At 33.4% G+C, this 19,994-nt stretch overlaps 1 protein-coding gene across 1 annotated transcript; it reads left to right on the top strand.

The window, feature by feature from the left end:
• Nucleotides 1–105: 105 nt before the first annotated feature.
• On the top strand, nucleotides 106–19,970 carry Snx17 (sorting nexin 17). Its single transcript, XM_085947837.1, has 8 exons — nucleotides 106–336; nucleotides 11,360–11,552; nucleotides 12,858–13,212; nucleotides 15,511–15,673; nucleotides 16,660–16,866; nucleotides 17,145–17,315; nucleotides 18,482–18,655; nucleotides 19,098–19,970. Exons 1-8 carry the CDS (start codon nucleotides 277–279, stop codon nucleotides 19,242–19,244), a joined length of 1,470 nt encoding a protein of 489 aa, XP_085803963.1. The 5' UTR covers nucleotides 106–276; the 3' UTR covers nucleotides 19,245–19,970.
• Nucleotides 19,971–19,994: the final 24 nt, after the last annotated feature.

Raw genomic sequence — 19,994 nt, 5'->3', positions numbered from 1 at the left:
GAAATTAATTGTTAATACATATTTTATTTAAACAAATGGCAATTTTCTGTAATCTGTCAAAACGGTGACTGGCATGAAACTATCAGCATAATACAAATAATATACAATGTGAAATATGTACAAGTGGTCTGTCAGCGTATTCTGAATAAAGTGCTTATTGACTCGAGACTAGTGATTTGCAAGCAGGGGCACGAACTTAATTTGCAATAATTAAACTAAATCAGAGCAAAACACCCATATTTGAGTAATGATAGTTTTAAACATACTCATAAAAAAATGCATTTTTCCATTCCGGATACACAAGAGTTAAACAGCGACAATGGGACCGCATATATGGTGATAACTTTGTTTACAAATTAAGCATGGCTTATCTATATTTATATCAGTATATTAGTCAGATGCGCATGTAATCGACTCTGCTGGACGATAATTGCCATATAATGAAGTGACAAGCACGTCTGTAGGTCAACAGTAACTATCAAAACACTATTTATTTACTTTATTTGTGGTTTCTGATTTTGTCATTTTACTTTGGTGGTTGTGCAAACGCTTATTAATTTCACTGTATGTTTACCTACATGTACAAAATATTTGATTTACTGTCTGCTTTCGATTTAACTTAAGTATTGGCACTTAGAGATATTGATTTATTCAAGAAAAACATTACCTGAATCCTACTTTTTACAGGCAATATTGGCCTCTATGATTGGGTCACCATTCCAAAATAGATGAATAACCATTTACAGTTGACATCATTCATTAGTGTATTGACATGGCATGCTATTACTTATAATCTATATTACTTAATAACATCCTGATGTACCCTTGTTGATGAATCTAATGAAGTGTATCACTGCCAATAAAAGTTTTCATAAAAAAATATACAGTTTTAGGAGGCACTAAAGCAACTCATAAATATTATTATTATTGCATTGTTCATCATTCATCATTTAATTAAGCCATGAAATTTTCCATTTCTAGTACCTGCTGTTAAATATCATTAAACGCTTGCTCGCATATTCTCGGCGACCGCAACCCCTTAAATTTATCTATGGAATTTAGTTGACAATCGCAAAACACATATGACACAATCACTGCTGACCTTTTAATTACCACATTTAAATAACACGTTAATTATATCTAATGGCCAAGTACTCCAAACGCGCCAGTCGCGGTGTTAGCACTAAATGAGATAACTCTCTAAAGTGCTGGCAATATTTGCCAAGCGGCGTGTGCTGCTTTCATCTAAAGTTCACACTGTTGTTATCTGTCAAACGTATGACATGATGACAGCGGATGACCATCATAACATCTCTTTAATCCTTGAACTATAAATATACCCTTATAAGAAGAGATGCACTGCGCATGAATATTATTTTTTCTAATTGACCAATGCACTCAACATTTCAGTTTTATTTATATTTGGTAAAATCACTGCTTCTTCAGCTGATCTTTGTTCAATGAAGTTTAGCCAGAGCTTTAGACAGTTAACAGACGATTTGATGTTTTGACTCCCATGGAACAAATCATGTCTGTGTGGATATTGAGAAAGCAATTTTGTAGAGTTCACTGAGATCATTAAGTTGAGGTCATTTCGATCCTCTCTGCGTAGACTGTCTAACACCATAAACATTCATAATATCGTTGTTTGATTTCAAAAACGCAACATCTCATAATTTTATTTCTGTTATAAGGAATAAACTTTTTGTTATAGTAGAAAAAGCTGATTATTGTTAAAACAAGATATTTTGAGTTATTATTTTGAAATCGACCATCGATATCTACTTATACTCTGCACTGATCGTCATTCATGGTTTAGCATGCTCAGTTACTAATTCGTAAATATGTGCGTTTGAATCCAGCGATTGGCCCATTGGGTTAAGCGAATGGATGATAACCAAAGTCTTTTAATGTACGCAGCACAGGTAGTCAGCACTGTGAAAATCCATATTCTCTGTCTTGGAGCAGAAATGACAACTTACTATTTTCAGAAAAAATAATGTAGTATGTATAACTGCAAATAGTGCCGACTAGTGGAGTTTTATATTCTGGTTGACACATCAAAGCGCTTTATTTAGTATAAAGAAACGGAAGCGAGATTCGGTGTTTGATGTACGTGAAAAAGAGGGATTTTTAGTTCCTTCACAGGCTCTGATAACAGGTGTGCCAGAATGTAGAAATCGCACCATATTAATTATTTCTTGACATTTTGAAAAAGTCAGTATTAAATCTGATAAACAAATGATGAATATAGTAAAACGGATGTGTGGTAGATAAGCAAATTAAGTGAATGACAACCTTGTTATTGAATTTGGTATTAAATTCTAGACAATAGGGTTGATAATAATGTTGAGATAGGTACCTATAAAGATTTTACTAATATTATAATTAATAAGATAAATTAAAATTCAACCACAGAGAGTTTTTCATACATATTATATTCTGCATCCGATGTATGAAAAATTTTGTTAGACCAAAATAGTGAGACGTGGGAAAAATATTTTTTTTTTCAATTTCATCTTAATTTATTTTCATTGCACAATAAAGTTGTGTCAAACAGAATATGTGAAATGCATAACGTTTTAGTGTTCCATCTGTTTCGGTTATCACTATAACTTCCTCTTTTATGTTTGTAATAGTTTTTAATATGCTGGATATTTTAGTTTGTTCAATCAGTGTTTGATTTTGTTCAAAAAATTTTGAAAATTCTTTAATGTAGCTCATTGTCTTGTAAAATTCAGATGTGTTAATATGTAATCTATGCTATTAATTGAATTTAAGCAACTCCAGTTTCCATTAGATACCTGACATCCATAAAAAAATTTTGCCTTCATAAAAAACAGATTTTTGCTTTACAATAAATGCATGTTAGTCACTTGCTCTACCTATTAGGTCCATACAGACACTAAAAAGCAACATGTGATTTTTTGCCAGACCCGGGTTTGGATCCCAGACCGACGACATAAACCCGACGTGTAGCCGCTCGGCCATCGTGGATACATACGACAAAAATATCAATGAATAACTTAATTTAATGGAGATACATAATCAATACATATTCCCCTACATTCTTAATATGCTGACAAATAAATACTTTATCAAAGTAAATCCACTCTCATATATTATATTTTTTTTTTTTTTGTGATTTTACCGAGGCTTTGACTGCGACTCGCTGTCATATCGCCTCTTCTCTTCTAGAAGGGGATCCGTCGATCAGGTCCTCACTCCTATTCTGTTAAATAACTTTACAATTTTGCCTAGCTCTTCCGTCTTACCCACCGCCAGGACACCCTTCAATTCGTCGACATTCTCATAGATATCTGCAATTCGCAGCTGTACTCTGTGAACTTCATATTTGGGGCATTGCAGTGCTATATGTACAATGTCCTCTAAAACATGACATTCATCGCAGAGCTGCGATTCGCTTCTTCCCATGAGGACATCAAATCTTTTGCCCATGGTGTGCCCTGTTCTTAGCCTCAGTATTAACTTAAGCTCATTCCTCGTCAAAGAAGACTCTACAAACCAGGGCACCTCTCGTGGTGTTGGTAGAATCGACTTACTCCATTTCCCCTTTTCTAATGATGCCCTATGGTGAAAATCTATCCACATACTATGGCACATTTTCTTTATAGCCTCATTCCAGTCCAGGTTTTCTGGTATCCACTGATATGGTACCCCTGAATGGCCGGCTACCTTTGCCAGCTCATCTGCCCTTTCATTTCCCTCAATGCCCATGTGCGATGGGATCCATTGAAGGCATAGATCTCCTCCTCTATTTTTCTTGGCGTCGATCTGGTCAAGGATGTGGTATGCTATGGTTTTACTGTTATGTGAGCGAGTTGCTGCGGCAAGATGTTGTAAAGCGCTTTTGGAGTCTGTTAAAATGACAGCGGATTGCGCCGAGAAATCATCGCTTAAAGTGTATTTAATTGCTTCGTTTATCGCGATGAGTTCCGCCGTCATTATTGGTATTGCTGGGTTTAGCTTCCAGCTCTTGTTTATACCTACTTCTGGTATCACAAGAGCTGCTCCTGCTCTATTCTGATCTTTGGATCCATCTGTATAAAAGTGGCTCCATCCTGCGTACCTCTCTGTCAGCATTTTTTCGACACGCTCTCTTCCTTTATCGGATACTATGCTCCGTTTTGGTTTGTCTATTCCTTTGACCTCTAGTTGGATAACAGAGCTGAGGTCGTAGGTACCAACTGGCCTCCTCAGCGAATACATACCTAGGCATTTTGTATTTAATACCTCCCAACTTTCTGTGGCTTTTAGGATTCCTACCAGTAGAGGGAGCTTTCTTTTCTCATAGTATGTATTGCTTTCAACAAGCTCGTATAGGAGTTTCACCTTTGCCAATATGGGGTTATCTATTATAGATTTCCACTTCATCCATGTCTTGGTAGCCAGTGCCCATCTCCTGACATTCAGTGGAGGTACGCTGAGTTCCGCTTGGAGCACGTGAATGGGTGTTGTCCTGATAAATCCTCCACATATTCTTAATGCTTTGGACTGGAATATATTATATTATTATAATGTTGTTCTCGAAACTATTGCAAAATGCTTTACTATTTTTGATGTTGTTCGCTTTTAGTCGTCACCAGAGACAGCCAACATATTGCGATCCATAAATTGGTTGAGACCGCAAAAATGTTTATTGTTTATTGTAATATGTCTGACAGGCAGCTCATGTTATATATAAATTGTACCAACTTTGAAAACAGGCAATATTATGCCTACCTACCTTTACTACACTACCTTTACGCCACAGTATAATACTGCAATCGTGACGATTATACAGTATAATATTATGGTTTAGAATTGTTCCGTTGCCTAAGCAGCGATTTTATTATTGCCGGCCATTTGCAATTCCTTATGTAAACAAACAATTAAATGTCAGATTGACATTTGGTTCTTTAAAAATAAAAACAACGAGAAACCAAGAGGTTGTCAAAGAATCTAGTTTATCACAAGTTTTGTTTTTGTTTTGTTATGCCAAAGAAGTATAACTTCTAACGCGCGTACATAAGTATACACCCCGTTTTTTTTCTTCACTAGTTGACAATTAATATCTCTCTGAAGTGGACAAAACCGGTCCAGAATAATATTAGAAAAGTGGAATTAGTACTAAATATTGTCATTTATTTAATTATTAATACATTATATATTCTTTGGAATTTAACAAAAAGATTAAATTCAACTATGCGAAAAACACATTTGGCAATGTAGTAGGTACCTTCATAGCATTTCATCTGATATATCAAATCTGCACTCTGTTATCTTTACTGTTGGAGGGGAAATTATTGTCTGATAGCATGTTCATTTTTATGTATAGATAAAATGTTTGTATGTTGTTTTCATTTTGTAAAATATGTTTGAAATTATTATACATTATAAATTTTCGAAAATAAACTCCAATAAACTTGTTCGATTGACAATTTAAAGTTGAGTATTCCTGGGAATACAGGTAGTATGTAATACCCGACATTATAAAATAAATAAGGGATCGAATAAGGGATAGAAGAAAGTTGATGAGTAGGTATTAAAAAGGCCAATAGTTAAAATCGGTCGCAATTAGTACGTCGCCTTGTAGAATAGAGGTAAATGCAACGGACGGGACGTAAACCCAGGAGATGCAGGGTTCGATTCCCTACCGGGGTGGCTTACTTTTTTCAAAAAGGATTTTTTCTATTTGTTATAATATATTTTCTCAGAAAGTGTTTTTCAAAATTATGTATGTTAAATAAGGGATCGTTCATAAGTTACATCAAATTATTATACTTACCTGAAAGCAAAGAATACCTAACAAGAAAATATTTGAATTGTTGCCAACCATACCATAATTATTATAGTAGTTTAGAAATTTTAGTAAAATTGGCAGACTATATTTTTTTCGGAAATACTACATTATTTTTTACCATAATTGCGTTAAAAAAAGATTGCATCACAAATTGTTCCTCTTATTTAAACAATATCGAAATAGTTGCAGCGAAAACAAATAGTGCGTTTTATATAATATGTCTTCAAACCTAAAATTTAATATAATATTATCGAATTATGTGACGATATTCGTCTTGTGAAAAAAAGTGTCTGAAGAATGTGCAAAATTGGTGGATGTAATTAAATGTCTATTATAAATTATTTAGTCTTTAGGCAAACCAAAATTCTGGTACCTATCGCATACTACTTAAGAGGGAACGTTACCCACCTCCCATTGTTGCTTTCGTCATAAAATCTTATACTTGCCTGTATAAATAACGTCATACTGGAATTAATTTTTCACATTTTTTTGACAAGTGATAGTATTAAAAATGTGTAAAATTAATAACAGTACATATTATACGTAATGTTCTCATGGAATAATTTATTCTAATTAACCTGAGTGTATTATAGATTCTTTTATTATAACCACGTTTAACACATTATATCTGACAACCTCCCCCAATTAGGGCGTGATGTCATATATAGATGAGCCCTAAGTAGTGTAATATTATTGCAAATAAAATCATTTCTTTGTATTTATTTAGCAATTGTGAAGTCAAATAAAGTCATTAACTAATAATAATGCTATTATAAATTTATTTCTGTCTTGTGTTTTTGTTGAATACTAAAAATTTGGTTGATAATTTACAGATAACATTTTTTACTTACATGCTTTATATAGTTGAATAACATTTTTAATGTAATAAATCAATGGGCACTGATAAGGGATTCTGTTTTTTCTCTAATACATTATTTGATAGAAATTGATCAGAAAAAAAAGTATAGATATATACTTTAGGTACTGGTACTGGTACTAGTAATGCTCACAAGTAGACACAGCCAATTTGTATATTGTCTACAGTCGTTACCGCTGACAGTGTTTACATCACTTGTATCATATCGGTTTGACCCGTTCACCCCCTTCCCACCCTTCCTATCGCAGTTTCATATTACCCACCCAAACTATCGAACCTTATTTTATTGAACATAATGTAATGCCCTTTATTGAATATACAAAGCATTTGTACAAATCTGCCACATAATAATTAAGATTCAATATTACGGTCGGGAATAAAGAAAGAGGGGAAAGGGCACCTAGCAAGACAAGGCGATACAACCAGCTCAATTGAAACACTATCGGCAATAGTGACCGAATACAATAAACACAAGGTCATAAGGGCCACTGCTCTGCAATCTGCATAATATCATAATGCTTTTTATGACATTCTGTCAAATTGAACTGTTTGTTATTAACACAGAAGAATATTTTTAATTTGGTGGCTCTTGTAGGCGGTGGCCTTACATCCGGAGATTCCGAGTTCCATTCCTGTTGAGGTCACAATATATTTATGTGATTTTCTCAAAGCCTGGGTGTTCGTGATTGTTTCACGTATACTGCTAACTACAGTACTGTTTCACTACACCACTGTCATTGGGTCTCATGGCATATTGTAATGTTAAAAAGAATATAATTAAGTATATAAATATATATTTTTTTGAACATACATAATTTTGAAAACACATGAAAAAATATCGCCAATAGAAAATTTGTCAAACGCAGTCATAGCATAGAGAGACACAGGTTCGATTCCTGCCGGGTGTCTTACTTTTTTCAAAAAAGATTTTTTATATTGGCTATATTTTCTCAAGTGTTTTCAAAATTATGTATGTTCAATAATTAGAACACTTACATTCTCAGTACATTCTTAAAATCTTGTGAATTATTCGTTGAATAAAAGAATTAATTAAAAATATATTTTTTTTATGAAATTATTATTATAAATTAATTAACCATATCTCAATAAATAATGAATGAATGATCAGTTGGATTCTAAAAAAAATATATATGTATATTAAAAGGAAACTGTTTTTCGTCTAATAGACCCATTAACAAATCTGTAGTACGTCACTAATGGCATTCAGAAAGTTGCTGGGCCGGAATTACATAATTAATATGCTACTTTGTGTTTTGGCTATGCACTTACAAGCATATTAATGTATGCATTAACTTGGCTCAATTTCTTTTATGTAGATAAATACCCAAACCTATTATCCATAAAGCATTTTGTAACATTTAAACATTTTATCAAAGTTGCATTAATATTTTATTAGAGCAGAAAAAAAGCCGAACAAAAGAACCCCAAATGAAAATCGATACCACAATTTGAAAACTTTATCTTAATCTATGCTATAAATTCTAAATTGGAACAAACAAATTTTATATAAGTATAAAGATGGTATTATGTAGGAATACTGAAATTATTAGTGGCACCATGGATACGACGAAAGCGATTTGCAGTAGTATTGATATTGTTTGCCACAATGCCAGTTAGAATGATATCAAAATAATATAAATACGAATTGCTTTTGAAGTACTCGTAGTCCCACTGTTGAATTATCCAGTATACCTCTATAAATGAAAAAAAAAACAAATTTTTGAAGCACAAAATTAATATTACATGCATTTGATGGTATAATGTGGCAGATTTCACATCACAAATCAATTTGATTCCTTCTTAATTTTTTTTAATGTTATCGCATTTTTATTATACCTAAATATAAATTATAATAAAGTAAAACACATGTTGCCCATCACACATTTCATATTTTATTAACAGATCGTTTACGACGAATGGTTGTTAACCATTAGGTCCTTACTAAAGACACATTAAAAAACAACATATAACTTTTTCCAGAGGCAGGATTCAAATCCTCGCCCACGGATTCAGAGACGGACATCCTGCCAACTATTCCACCGTGGAGTTAAAATATATTGATATTTAAAAAATAATAACTCCATGCCAATCTATGTTATTATCATAGTTGACAACATTTTTTTATTATAATCGGGTAACTCCGATAGGTAATACGGGAGGGTAAACCCACAATGGTTTAAGCTGTTACGCATCAGGCTTATAATGCCGTGGGTCCCAGGTTCGAATTTCGGGTCTGGAAAATTCACATGCTATTTTTCAATGTGTGTTTGGACCTAACAGGTTGACCAAGTGGCTAACATCCATTTCTCGTAAAAAGAAAAATCTTTCAATACAACCTCTACTCTGTGGAGGCCCATATCATCTTAGCATCACATATGGTATAAAAAACTAGGTAGTTGTGAAGATGTTTACATTTAAAAACAATCATATACCTAATATATTGCTTTATTTTTTTTTTATAAATACTGCCAAATGTTAGAGTACAGAATCAATTTCACTTTGAATACTTTATTACAAAACATAAAAATATCTTAACTTTGTCAAAATTGCATCACTATTTTATTACACACTGATAATAATTTGTATTTCATTGAGAAATGTTTTTAAGGTCATGAATGTTATTGTGTAAGAGCAACAATCTTTGGTGCAATATTGTGTGTTTGATGGTTGGCACATACAACGAATAGCCTCTGCTATTCTAGAAAGAGAAATGGATTAATGACCGGAGTCCTTGAATAGTGATTGTAGACTGCACTTACTTGGAATCAAACATTTCAATTCACTAATAATACATTCTGCTCGGACCTATTCAATCACATGCTGTGGTGAATACGGCTATAATGACTTCCAATTTTGTTCGGCTGCTACCTCCTACCATCTCTCAAACTGTTCAGTCTTTCCCATGGTTGTAAAAAAATATTTAAAACGTAGAAAGTGGCTGTATTATCAACCAGTTAAACTCAATGCAAATATATGACAAATAGCAATACTGCTTACTAAAAATATTAATAACAGGTGTCTTAATAAATGTATGCACGTTATAATTGAATTATAAGTAAAATGAATCTTATGTTTATGACATAATAGAGGGATCATTTACAATAAAAGTGTGTATACACTTGGTTAGAACACACTGTATACATTTTATGATTTTTTTTTTAAATGTATTTCTATAAATATCTATTGGTAGTCGTAGTTGGCTGTTCTAAGTAAATGAAACCGGTCCTGATCATTATTTATTTTTATCTAAATCTTTAGGACCATTTATCACCTAATATGGAGTTAATTTTGTGGGTTACTTATTTTAAAAATAAAAAATATTGTGTCTGAAAGGATAAGGGCGATAAGTCTAAAAGTACTACTTTTCAGGAGAGCCAAAAGAAGATTGAGTTTTGGCAAATTTGTATGGGAAGGTCTATGTTTCTTTGTGTAACTTTAACTAATTCAGCGCATCAATTCGAGGTCTCTCTTTTTTCTTCATGCTTATGTACATTATGATTAATCTGACAAAAATTTTGACTTATCACCCTTTTCCTTTCGCATACAGAAAGTATTTTTAAAAAATGTAATAGATCTGTAATCCAGATAATTTTATAACAATCACAACCTGTTTTATTTGCAATAAACAGACATTCCCGACTGATTCCCATTGCATTGTTTATAATTTTGTTTTAAATTTTGGATTTAGTAACATTGTTCATGTTTAGTTTGTTCATTCATGTGTTTTATTTCACCATTGTAATCTATAGCAAAATATTGTTTCATTGGATAAATATTTTGAAAAATTATTGCTTCTGCCATGTCCGCCCATTAGCTGGAGCATATGGACACAACACGGCTCCAAGAATCCCTGTCGCTCGCCAGTCTTTTTGTGTCATTCCAAATCATACCAGCATCCCATAGCTTCGCCGTATACACATTTTAATAGTTGCCCAACCCATTTGGCACTTGCACTGGATCAAATACATATTGAAAAACAACATGCTTTCTTTTGACAAACCACAGTATTTATATGAACTAGACTGACATTTGTGGATTATTAATACTTCTTTTTCTTTCAACCATGTCCGATCCTAATAAGATCATTTGGGCCTCCAAAGAGTGGAGGTTTGTATTGACAGATTTTTGTTTTTACGAGAAATGGATGTCAGCCACGAGCTCAACCTATTAGGTCCATACTCTGACTCATATACAAATTGAAAAAACAATGAGACCCAGGATTCGAACCTGGGACCCACGACGCAATAGGCCAACGCTTAAGCCCCACAGCCATTGTGGTTAATTGGTTCAAAAATTACAACAGACGGTTGTAAAATGATTAATGGAATTTGAGATAATACCTAAGATGCATATTGTTGGACGTGATTAGTAATTGCACCGTTAATTAAATTGGTAGACCACACCGTGACAGACCTGGAGCATTTGAACAGACCATTCGGCAGAAATACTTCTCTTATTGGTATGTTTCTGAGGTTGTTCCATATTGAGAATGTTCAATAAAGAACAGTACATTCTTAAATCTTGTGTATCAATCATTGAATAAAAAAAAAAAAATTAACATCTTGTAGTTTTATCCGTGTAGACACCGAGATGATAATCAACCCGGCATGATGTCATTAAGATTTATCAGGAATTAATATTGCATAACATTTGTGCAGGGTTACAACATTCACATAAATGGAGTACACCAGTGCACGGTGCGCTACAAGCAGCTGCACAGCCTGCATGATCAGCTGCACCAGCAATACCCCGCCCTCAAGCTGCCCTCCTTTCCCCCTAAGAAAATATTACCGCTCACCAATTCACAGCTCGAGGAGAGACGAGCTCACCTAGAGAAATATGTACAATGTGGTAAGAATAACAAAAAAGATTTCACCTACAATTTATTATCACATTCTAAGTGTTCACTTCATCTAAGTGCCAGATGCAGAGATGTCACCTGCTAACGTAAGTGTGAAAAATACCCAATCATATTAAAGCAGAATTCAAGCAAACATAGAATTGTATTCCATTCATACACAAGATAATATTATGAACTAAAATTTTGATTGAAATTCAAACAAAAAACAATACTATTCCTGTCTGAATTCTGTGTATGATATACGTCACATTCGCTAAACAATCGATTTCGGCCACCACAACTAGACTCAAACCGGCTCGCACATCTAAACTCGTCTCATCTGCAACATGTCAAATACGTTGATGTGACATCATCGTTATTCACAAAACACATATTGCCAAATGGAGCTTCCCACAATGGTGGAATACTACATTTTAGTTTTAAAAAAAACATATAATGTTAGCTTGTTGCATGCGATACACGCTGCGAGTCGAAGCCGCCAGTGTTGCAGGCTGCGTCTGCACAACCCGCTACGAGTTAGCCATTCGGGCCATTCGTATTCAGACTTTAACCTCGGCGGTCCTCGGTAGCCGCGTACAAAATGGCAGATGAACACAACATTTACTTCATTCAAAAAAATGAGATATATCTGTCTATATATGACTATACTAGGATATGTACCTAATTGACAGATGAACCCAATATTTTCAGCTACTACTTAAATTTCTGTGGTACCAATATATAATAATCGCTGTTTTGGCGTCTGATACTCTGATGGCATTTTTGGCGTTTGACTACTTTGACGTTACGAGAGGTTGCGCACACCGCTGTCACTAGGCTCCTATGTGCGCGGTCTATATATGCAACATTCTTGCGACATTCCAGAAAGGTTTGATTTATGACTGTGCCGCAGACGAGACAGTTTAGATGTGCGAGCCGGCTAAGTATACACTGCGTATGTATGTACTTACTGATTCTGTATAATAAAATTGTCATCATCACTGGACTCTATAATATAATGGAGATCGTGGCTGCCTCCCAAGGGTCTCTCCTTAACCTATCAGGCCAAGCGCAGTATACTATTTGAATGGGATATTTGCACACATGGCTTTGCTGCATCAAACATGTGCAACTCATCACTGCAGTGACTGGATATGAAGCCGGATGCTGACACTGATTATTTTTTTTATTTCGTTATAGTGAAATTGCCTAATATAACGAACATCCGTTAAGTAAAAGTTGAGTGTATTGGTAATGAAACAAATATTATCTTTTTATTTACTATGAGAGGAAATTGAAATTATTTTTTCTTTCAGTTGGCCAAAATTCTATACTCTCGAACTCCGACCTGCTCATCGGTTTTCTCATATCGGCACAGCAAGAAAGCCACTGTGAATCACGAAGAGAAGTTCCCTTAGACGTATATTTGATGAACGGCTACAGAATACCGATCACCGTTCTATCTACCGACCGCTCTGATCAAGTCCTTGAGAAAGCCTGCGCTCAAATTCATCTATCCACAGATTTAATAAAATACTTTTCATTATTTTTACTACAAGTAGGCAATGTAAACAATGAAATCATCGTTGTTAAGAAACTGGAAGACTTTGAATCACCATACATATCGCACAAGGCTCTAAGGCCAAACCACAAAATAGTTATAAGGAAAGGGTGAGTAGATATTTCATTTCTTCTATTTCCTACTAACAAACCTCTTTTTGTTCTCCGGATAAATAGCAGGAATCTTGATACTAAAGGGGGAATTTTTTAGGCGGAATGGTATCGTATGAACATCTTCCGTGATAGTTTATGCAGAATGGATTCCTTAGATTATTGATAAAGCAGTATTTAGAAATAAAAATGGCTAACAATACATTAAGCCTGTGCGGCCTACTAGCTGACCTGTCGCTGCAACTCAACGCAATAGGCAGTCGGTGGGCTTACTACCAAACGTTTTAAATGTTTTAAGACATTTCATACACTGTCAATTCAATTTAATGTTGAAATCTTTCTGTAGTCGTATGAAATTGTATGAATATTAGTGTTTCAGTTTCATCACAAATATTATCATGTATGAGTACCAACAAATCCATTGAAAAGGTAACAACTATTGTACGCATTGCTTCTCTTGCAACAACTAATTACCTGATATTTTCACATAATCTCAATATCCTATGACAACTCATTGCATTTGGATGTAACTTTAATACTGTCTTGATTGTTTTCATAAAAATATTTCGGTACTGTGATGGCAGACGGTTATAAGTGCAGTTTTTTTCTCTTTTTAAGTTTTCTTCCATAATATACCTATTCCAAATTGTACATTCTGTGATATGGCAAAATATTAGAGCGGAAACTTTATTGGTCACAAAGAAATCTTAAAACATATCTGCATCTGCTTAAATGTGAAAAAAAGTTGATATGTTTAAAATATATATCTGCTTAAAATCAAAGATAACAATAAAACTTCAATCTTTTTAAAACAAATGATTAAAAGTTTGTATTGGGATCAGCGGCGGCTGGTCTAACATCATACAAGTGCACTGCACTGCTTGCATTGCTATGAAACATCGTTCAACATCGTAAATCATATTTTTTCTTCATAGGTTTTTAATATTATCACGCACTTATTGTAATGCAAACCATAAACCGATGTGCCCATATTGCCAATCGGCGATTATACAGGTACTATGCACCGTATACTTCATCTTCACTGAAGTCGTTTGCGCCCCGACAATATAATTAGTTCACTTAAAATGAACCCAAAGCTTAGTATTAACTAAAGCCATTATAAAACAACTTAAACCGTGCTAATTGTTTACGCCATGCGTAAGTTCCAGAAAATCGTGCGCCTCCTGGGTAAAATGACATCATATTGGTCTGAGTCAATTACAGATTTGAATTATGGTTTGTTATTATAGACGCTGCAGCTTACTGTTCACGCTCAAATTATGTTTAGTATCATATTTAGCAATCTCGTATGTAAAATGCCTGTTAAACTAAAAACAATAGAATTCATTATTTTCTAAATTTAAAATGGGTAAGAAAATAATACAATGTCGGTAAAATATTTTGATTTATGTGTACTGCAATTAGTGAAGATAAAAATAATTTTGCTACCTTCCGCATTTCTGGAAAATTAATATTTCATTATTCTGTGTGTTGACTAAACGCGACATGATGTCGGTTATTTATAATAGGTATAGAAAATTATTAATTCATGAATTCTAGTGATAAGCTAATAAATCTTAATACTATTTCAGAAAGTGCAGTTTCATAATAATCATTATTCATAGTGTACAAATTGCTAAAGATAATGTACTTATATAGTAGAATAAGATGGCTTACGTTGAAAGTGAGAGGTATTTATTTATCTACTATAAGAGATACAATCGTTTCTTAAAACTAATCCAATAAAGATTTAAGTAACTCGCAACATGTTTTATTAAAAATATAAAATATACAGGTAATTTCCCAAATGTCAATAATGTTTTGTCAAATCAAAAACAACGCTGAATTGATTTCATTTTTCAATAAGGTAAGTTTCCAGCGCACCCTCAAAAATTACAATCCAAAAAATCACCAGCTGCCACTGATTGGGATGCTAATTCCGCTTATTTTAAAATAAAATACTTTAAAATATCTTATAAACCAACTCGGCAGCCTGATTTCAAAACTTTGGTTTTGCTTTCCAGTAAAATTGTGTAAACAGCAGTTATAACCGTTTGCTATCACAGTACCGATTTGTTACCCTAATTTAAAAATTAAATTAAATCTCGCTTTTAAAATATGAACAAAAATTACTTACGTTTAATTTAATAACTGACAAATTAAATATCTGCCAAATGAGAAAATTACATTTTTATTCTTGTATTGAATCTGATTTATTTTTATAACAAACCTGTCTTATTAAATTTCTATTGATATCATTTCCATAGTGGTTTAATCGTGTTTTGGTGAAATTTTCAGGTATTGGGATCCTTCCTACGATTTAGAGTTGATGTTAGACCAGGTAGCCTTGGAGCTTTTGTACACTCAAACTGTGGCTGAAGTGCAAGCCGGTTGGATAAGCGCACCACCCAACGTTCTGGCTCAATTGCATGTTTATGAAGAGAATAACCGAAAAAGAGAGGTCAGAAGATAACACTTACAATGTCTCTTATTTGGAAATATACATGTTATGACTACTAACCATTCCAAATAACTGGAATCGTCCCAGTTATTTACCTAGCATCTCAATTCACATAATTTAGAATAACTGCACAAAACTCAGTTTACAAAACAAACTGTTAACCAATTGGAGACAATCGGCGTCAATTTGGCGCCCCTTGTCCTCGGTGTAAAAATGTTTTGATTTTAATTTTTAGATATTCCTTAAACTCCTACATATTTTAAAAGAGAAGTAGTATAAATTGAAGTGTTTCAAGAAATATAGAATTTTTTTTACATATAGAAAAGTTGTAGCGTAGTTTTAGTAAACTCTTGTCAAATTTACTAAAAAATTTAATCTGGCTGTTGGTTCACTTTTATCTCCTTTTAAATCTGTCTTCAATGGACTAATTGAGTTCGCATTCCATTTAACAAAATGATAATAGAAATTGCATAAAATCTACAGTTTGTTTTATTAGCTTATAGCTATTTTCACACTAGTACTATAAACATGACTCGTCTCTGCTTGAGTACTTCACAAACCGGAAGAAATTGGATCTCTGTTTTGATCTTGATCTTCTGTTTTGTGAAAGAGTTGTGCAGTAACAGATATACATATTATAATATATACACTCACAGGTATAATGATATTATAATTATGCATTTATTGTTATAAATGAGTTAATAATATTTTTAATTTTAACATTTGTTCCCTATAAGTCTGTGTATATATATATTACACACTGACATATTACGGCGCTTTTTTAAAAATTCAAAGTTGTAATGGAATTTTAGTTCATACAGCGAAACAAATTTATTCCAATAAAAATGATAGTATTATAGATGATTACTTTTAACAATTTGCATTCTCATATTATTTTACAATCCAAAATTAAATCTATTTGTTGCAGTTATAATTTAATGTGTGTGTGTTGTATGTACCACCTTTTGATAAATGCTTTGTTACAGTACATGGATTTAGCACGAGGTCAAAGACACTATGGATGCGTGCTGGGAGGGGATGGACGCGCGGAGTGGGGTGTTGGAAGCGCATCGAGGGGTCCGGCGCAGGTTCTTCTCGGCTCCTTAGGTCTGTCACTTGTCACACAAGAAGGTCGCGAACCTTGCTTCAAAGTTACCCGGATGAAATGCTGGAGAATCACAACTCTTAGAATGGTAATTTTTTTTTTAATTCTGGGATTAGACAAAATACAGTGAACTAGTTTGTAAAAAAAATTAATATCTAGTCAATGTTTATGTATAATAATTATATTTTTTTTCTGGGTTCAATAATTTCATGAAACTTAAAAAAATCTTTTGATAAAATTTTGTGAGTGAAAAAATTAATAAATAACTATGACTTGTGATGGAATGAGACCATATGGTTAAAACTCTGAAAAGCTGCTGACCTTTTCCATGTCATGTTATTCTGATTACCTCTTGTTGATCATTAGAATGAAGACTCGCCACCCGGTACCAATGGACATATCCAAAATGGCAGTGAACATTCGTCAACGGATGCACCGCAGCTGGAAATATCATTTGAGTATCTCATGAATAAGGACAAATTACAATGGGTGACAATTCTCAGCGAGAGAGCTATGTTCATGAGCGTCTGCCTCCAGGTAAGAATTACATCATCATTTATATCATTATGCTAAACATATTTTAGAAAGGTAAGCGGTTTTAAGCCCTATTATGTCCATTAATGCCACTTTTAAAAAAGCCAGAGTTCAGAATATTAAAAAAAATGTAGAATTCAGAATATTAAAAAAAATGTAGAATTCAGAGAAAATATTTCTATATTGGACATACAGTACACTCACAATAATCCGCCGCTCGATTATCCGACGACTACTATAATCCGTTATTTTTACTAGCAGAAAGCACAAAATCAAGTTCTATAATTTGCCGGTATTCGATTGTCAAATTCAGTAGTCCGCCGCGTACAAGTATGCAACGCAGATGAGACGGGTTTATTTTGGAAACTTCTCCTTCGTAAAACGTACGTTCATCGCGAATAATGTAATGTACCAGGGAGGAAAGTGCCCAAGGACCGCATCACAATAATTATTATGCCGTGCTCCAATGCAACCGGAACACACAAAATGAAGCTTTTGGTCATAGGGAAAGCCAGGAATCCTAAGCCATTCAAGAATATCTGCCTCACTGAACAACTGGTTGTGTCAAATGATTTACTTTTTAATATTTAGTTAATAAATATGTATAATTTAGTAAATACTTGATTTCGATTATAAATAAAACCGTAATTTGCTAGTACAAATTTCTCAAAAAAACTATTTTTACGAAATACCTGTTTTCATTTTTACCATATTTTGTATGTATGCACTATAATCCGCCGCTTTCACTAATTGGACACTTGTCTGGTTTTTGGGGTGGCGGATTACTGAGAGAGTACAGTATTTGAAGAATGTGTATTACATTCAACATGCACTTCATGCAGTTTTTAACTTATTGTGACACACAGCTTCAAAAAATTTCCCATTGAGTTAAGAATAAAGTGACATAATTATTTTATCTTAAATAATTACGGTTTGCTCATGTTTTCTTGCTCAGAGTACCTGCCAACAAAATGCTCACTCACCAAAATGATGGCCAAGATGCAGCAACAAATATGACAGTGGAAGACATAAAATTAATACATACTCAACTTAGGTGCTGAAAATGCATTCTAAACACTTGAAAATAATAAGAAATTATGAAAATTATTTTCATTATTGCAAAATACTTACAATATGTTTAGTGGCCTCATAATATATGTATTTTTTAGTCTATTGTGGACGAGCTAATGAGGCAAAAGAATTATGGTGGTCTGCTCGGAAACGGTCAAAGAAGTACAGTATACCGAGGTACATTCAAGAGGAATAGTCTCACGTACATTAGAAGAGATGGCTCCAGTCAGATTATTACACCATCGTCCTCCACAGATACTCTTAGCTCAGGAGTAAGTTATTTACACATTTCACTAACTGATATTCCTACATAGAACATTTTAATCATAAAATTTACAGGTGCACGTGACAATTGTATCTTCTAAAACAGGGGTTCCGAAACTTATTCGGTGCATGGCACCTAAAGTCCGAACATACCTAACAATCGCAAAACCCACCGCAATTTCCTTTTCTATGTAATTTTTCGTACGATACTTGCTTATTATGTACGGAGTTGGGTCTGATTTGGTTTCTGGGTAAGTAACTGGGTCTGTAATGAGTTATACAATATGCAAATTTAAACATTTCAGTGAAAATATTAGAATATTCCACACCATCCCTGTGAGCCAGTGCACACTTTAGAAACCACTGTTCTAAGATAATATGAGCCAATTACACAACCTATATAACCATTAAATTGAAATATGTTTTTAAGTTATCCTGTTCATCTTGCAGAATGGTGATTCAAGTATAGTGACTACGCCTAAAGAAACATTCTCCATCCGACGACTATCGGAGAAGTTTGCGAGCGTTTCTTTTAAATCTGGACGAGATTGTGTGGAAAATGATGCATTTGAAGGAATAGGCGATGAAGACCTCTAATTTTTGTATTCACCATTCACTTTTCTTTGTATACATTAAGTATATAATATGTTATTTTTTTACTATACATACATCTCTATAATATATCTCACTAAAATGGCTGAAGGTAAACTGTTTTTATATAAATATTGTTAACTGTCTTAGCTTGGAAGTGTATGATTTTTATTCAACCGATTCCATTTTCGACAATTATGTTAGTATTGCTTTTGTTATTTTAACAATATGGCTCTGGAGTAGTTTTTTAAACAAAACATGCAAATTAGCTCAACCATATTAATACTCGACATCTATCTATTTTCATCTCAAATGCCCATCAAATATTAGCCTTATGATACTAACAACCACCTTATAGTGCATGTTTAGATGACTAAAATGGTTAGACAATAATAGCTCATTGACTAATTTTACGCTTTGCACTACTGTAAGACATCATTCACAATTGTTTAGTTTGATTAATTTTTCACCTCATTGAAATCAAAAAAATATTATGTAATATTGTATTTTTTTCATATTACACAATCTTATTGTCGATGCTAATATAAGCAGGTGTTCATCATAAAATATCATATTGTAAATGTAAAATTTCCAGTAAGGGGATCAAATAAAAATTATACTGCCATGACTACGATGAAGTAATTGTATAAAGTTGTTGGCCTACGTTTTAGAACAGTGAGTTACCCATTTTTCACAATATGTATACCTAATATGTAGATTTTTAAACTACATAACATAAATCAAAATGATATTCCA

The sequence above is a fragment of the Rhyacophila brunnea genome, unplaced genomic scaffold, assembly GCF_057557595.1.
Source record: "Rhyacophila brunnea isolate RB1 unplaced genomic scaffold, BYU_Rbru_1.0 scaffold_2, whole genome shotgun sequence".
NCBI lineage: Eukaryota > Metazoa > Arthropoda > Insecta > Trichoptera > Rhyacophilidae > Rhyacophila > Rhyacophila brunnea.
This window is presented reverse-complemented; position numbering and strand designations above follow the sequence as displayed.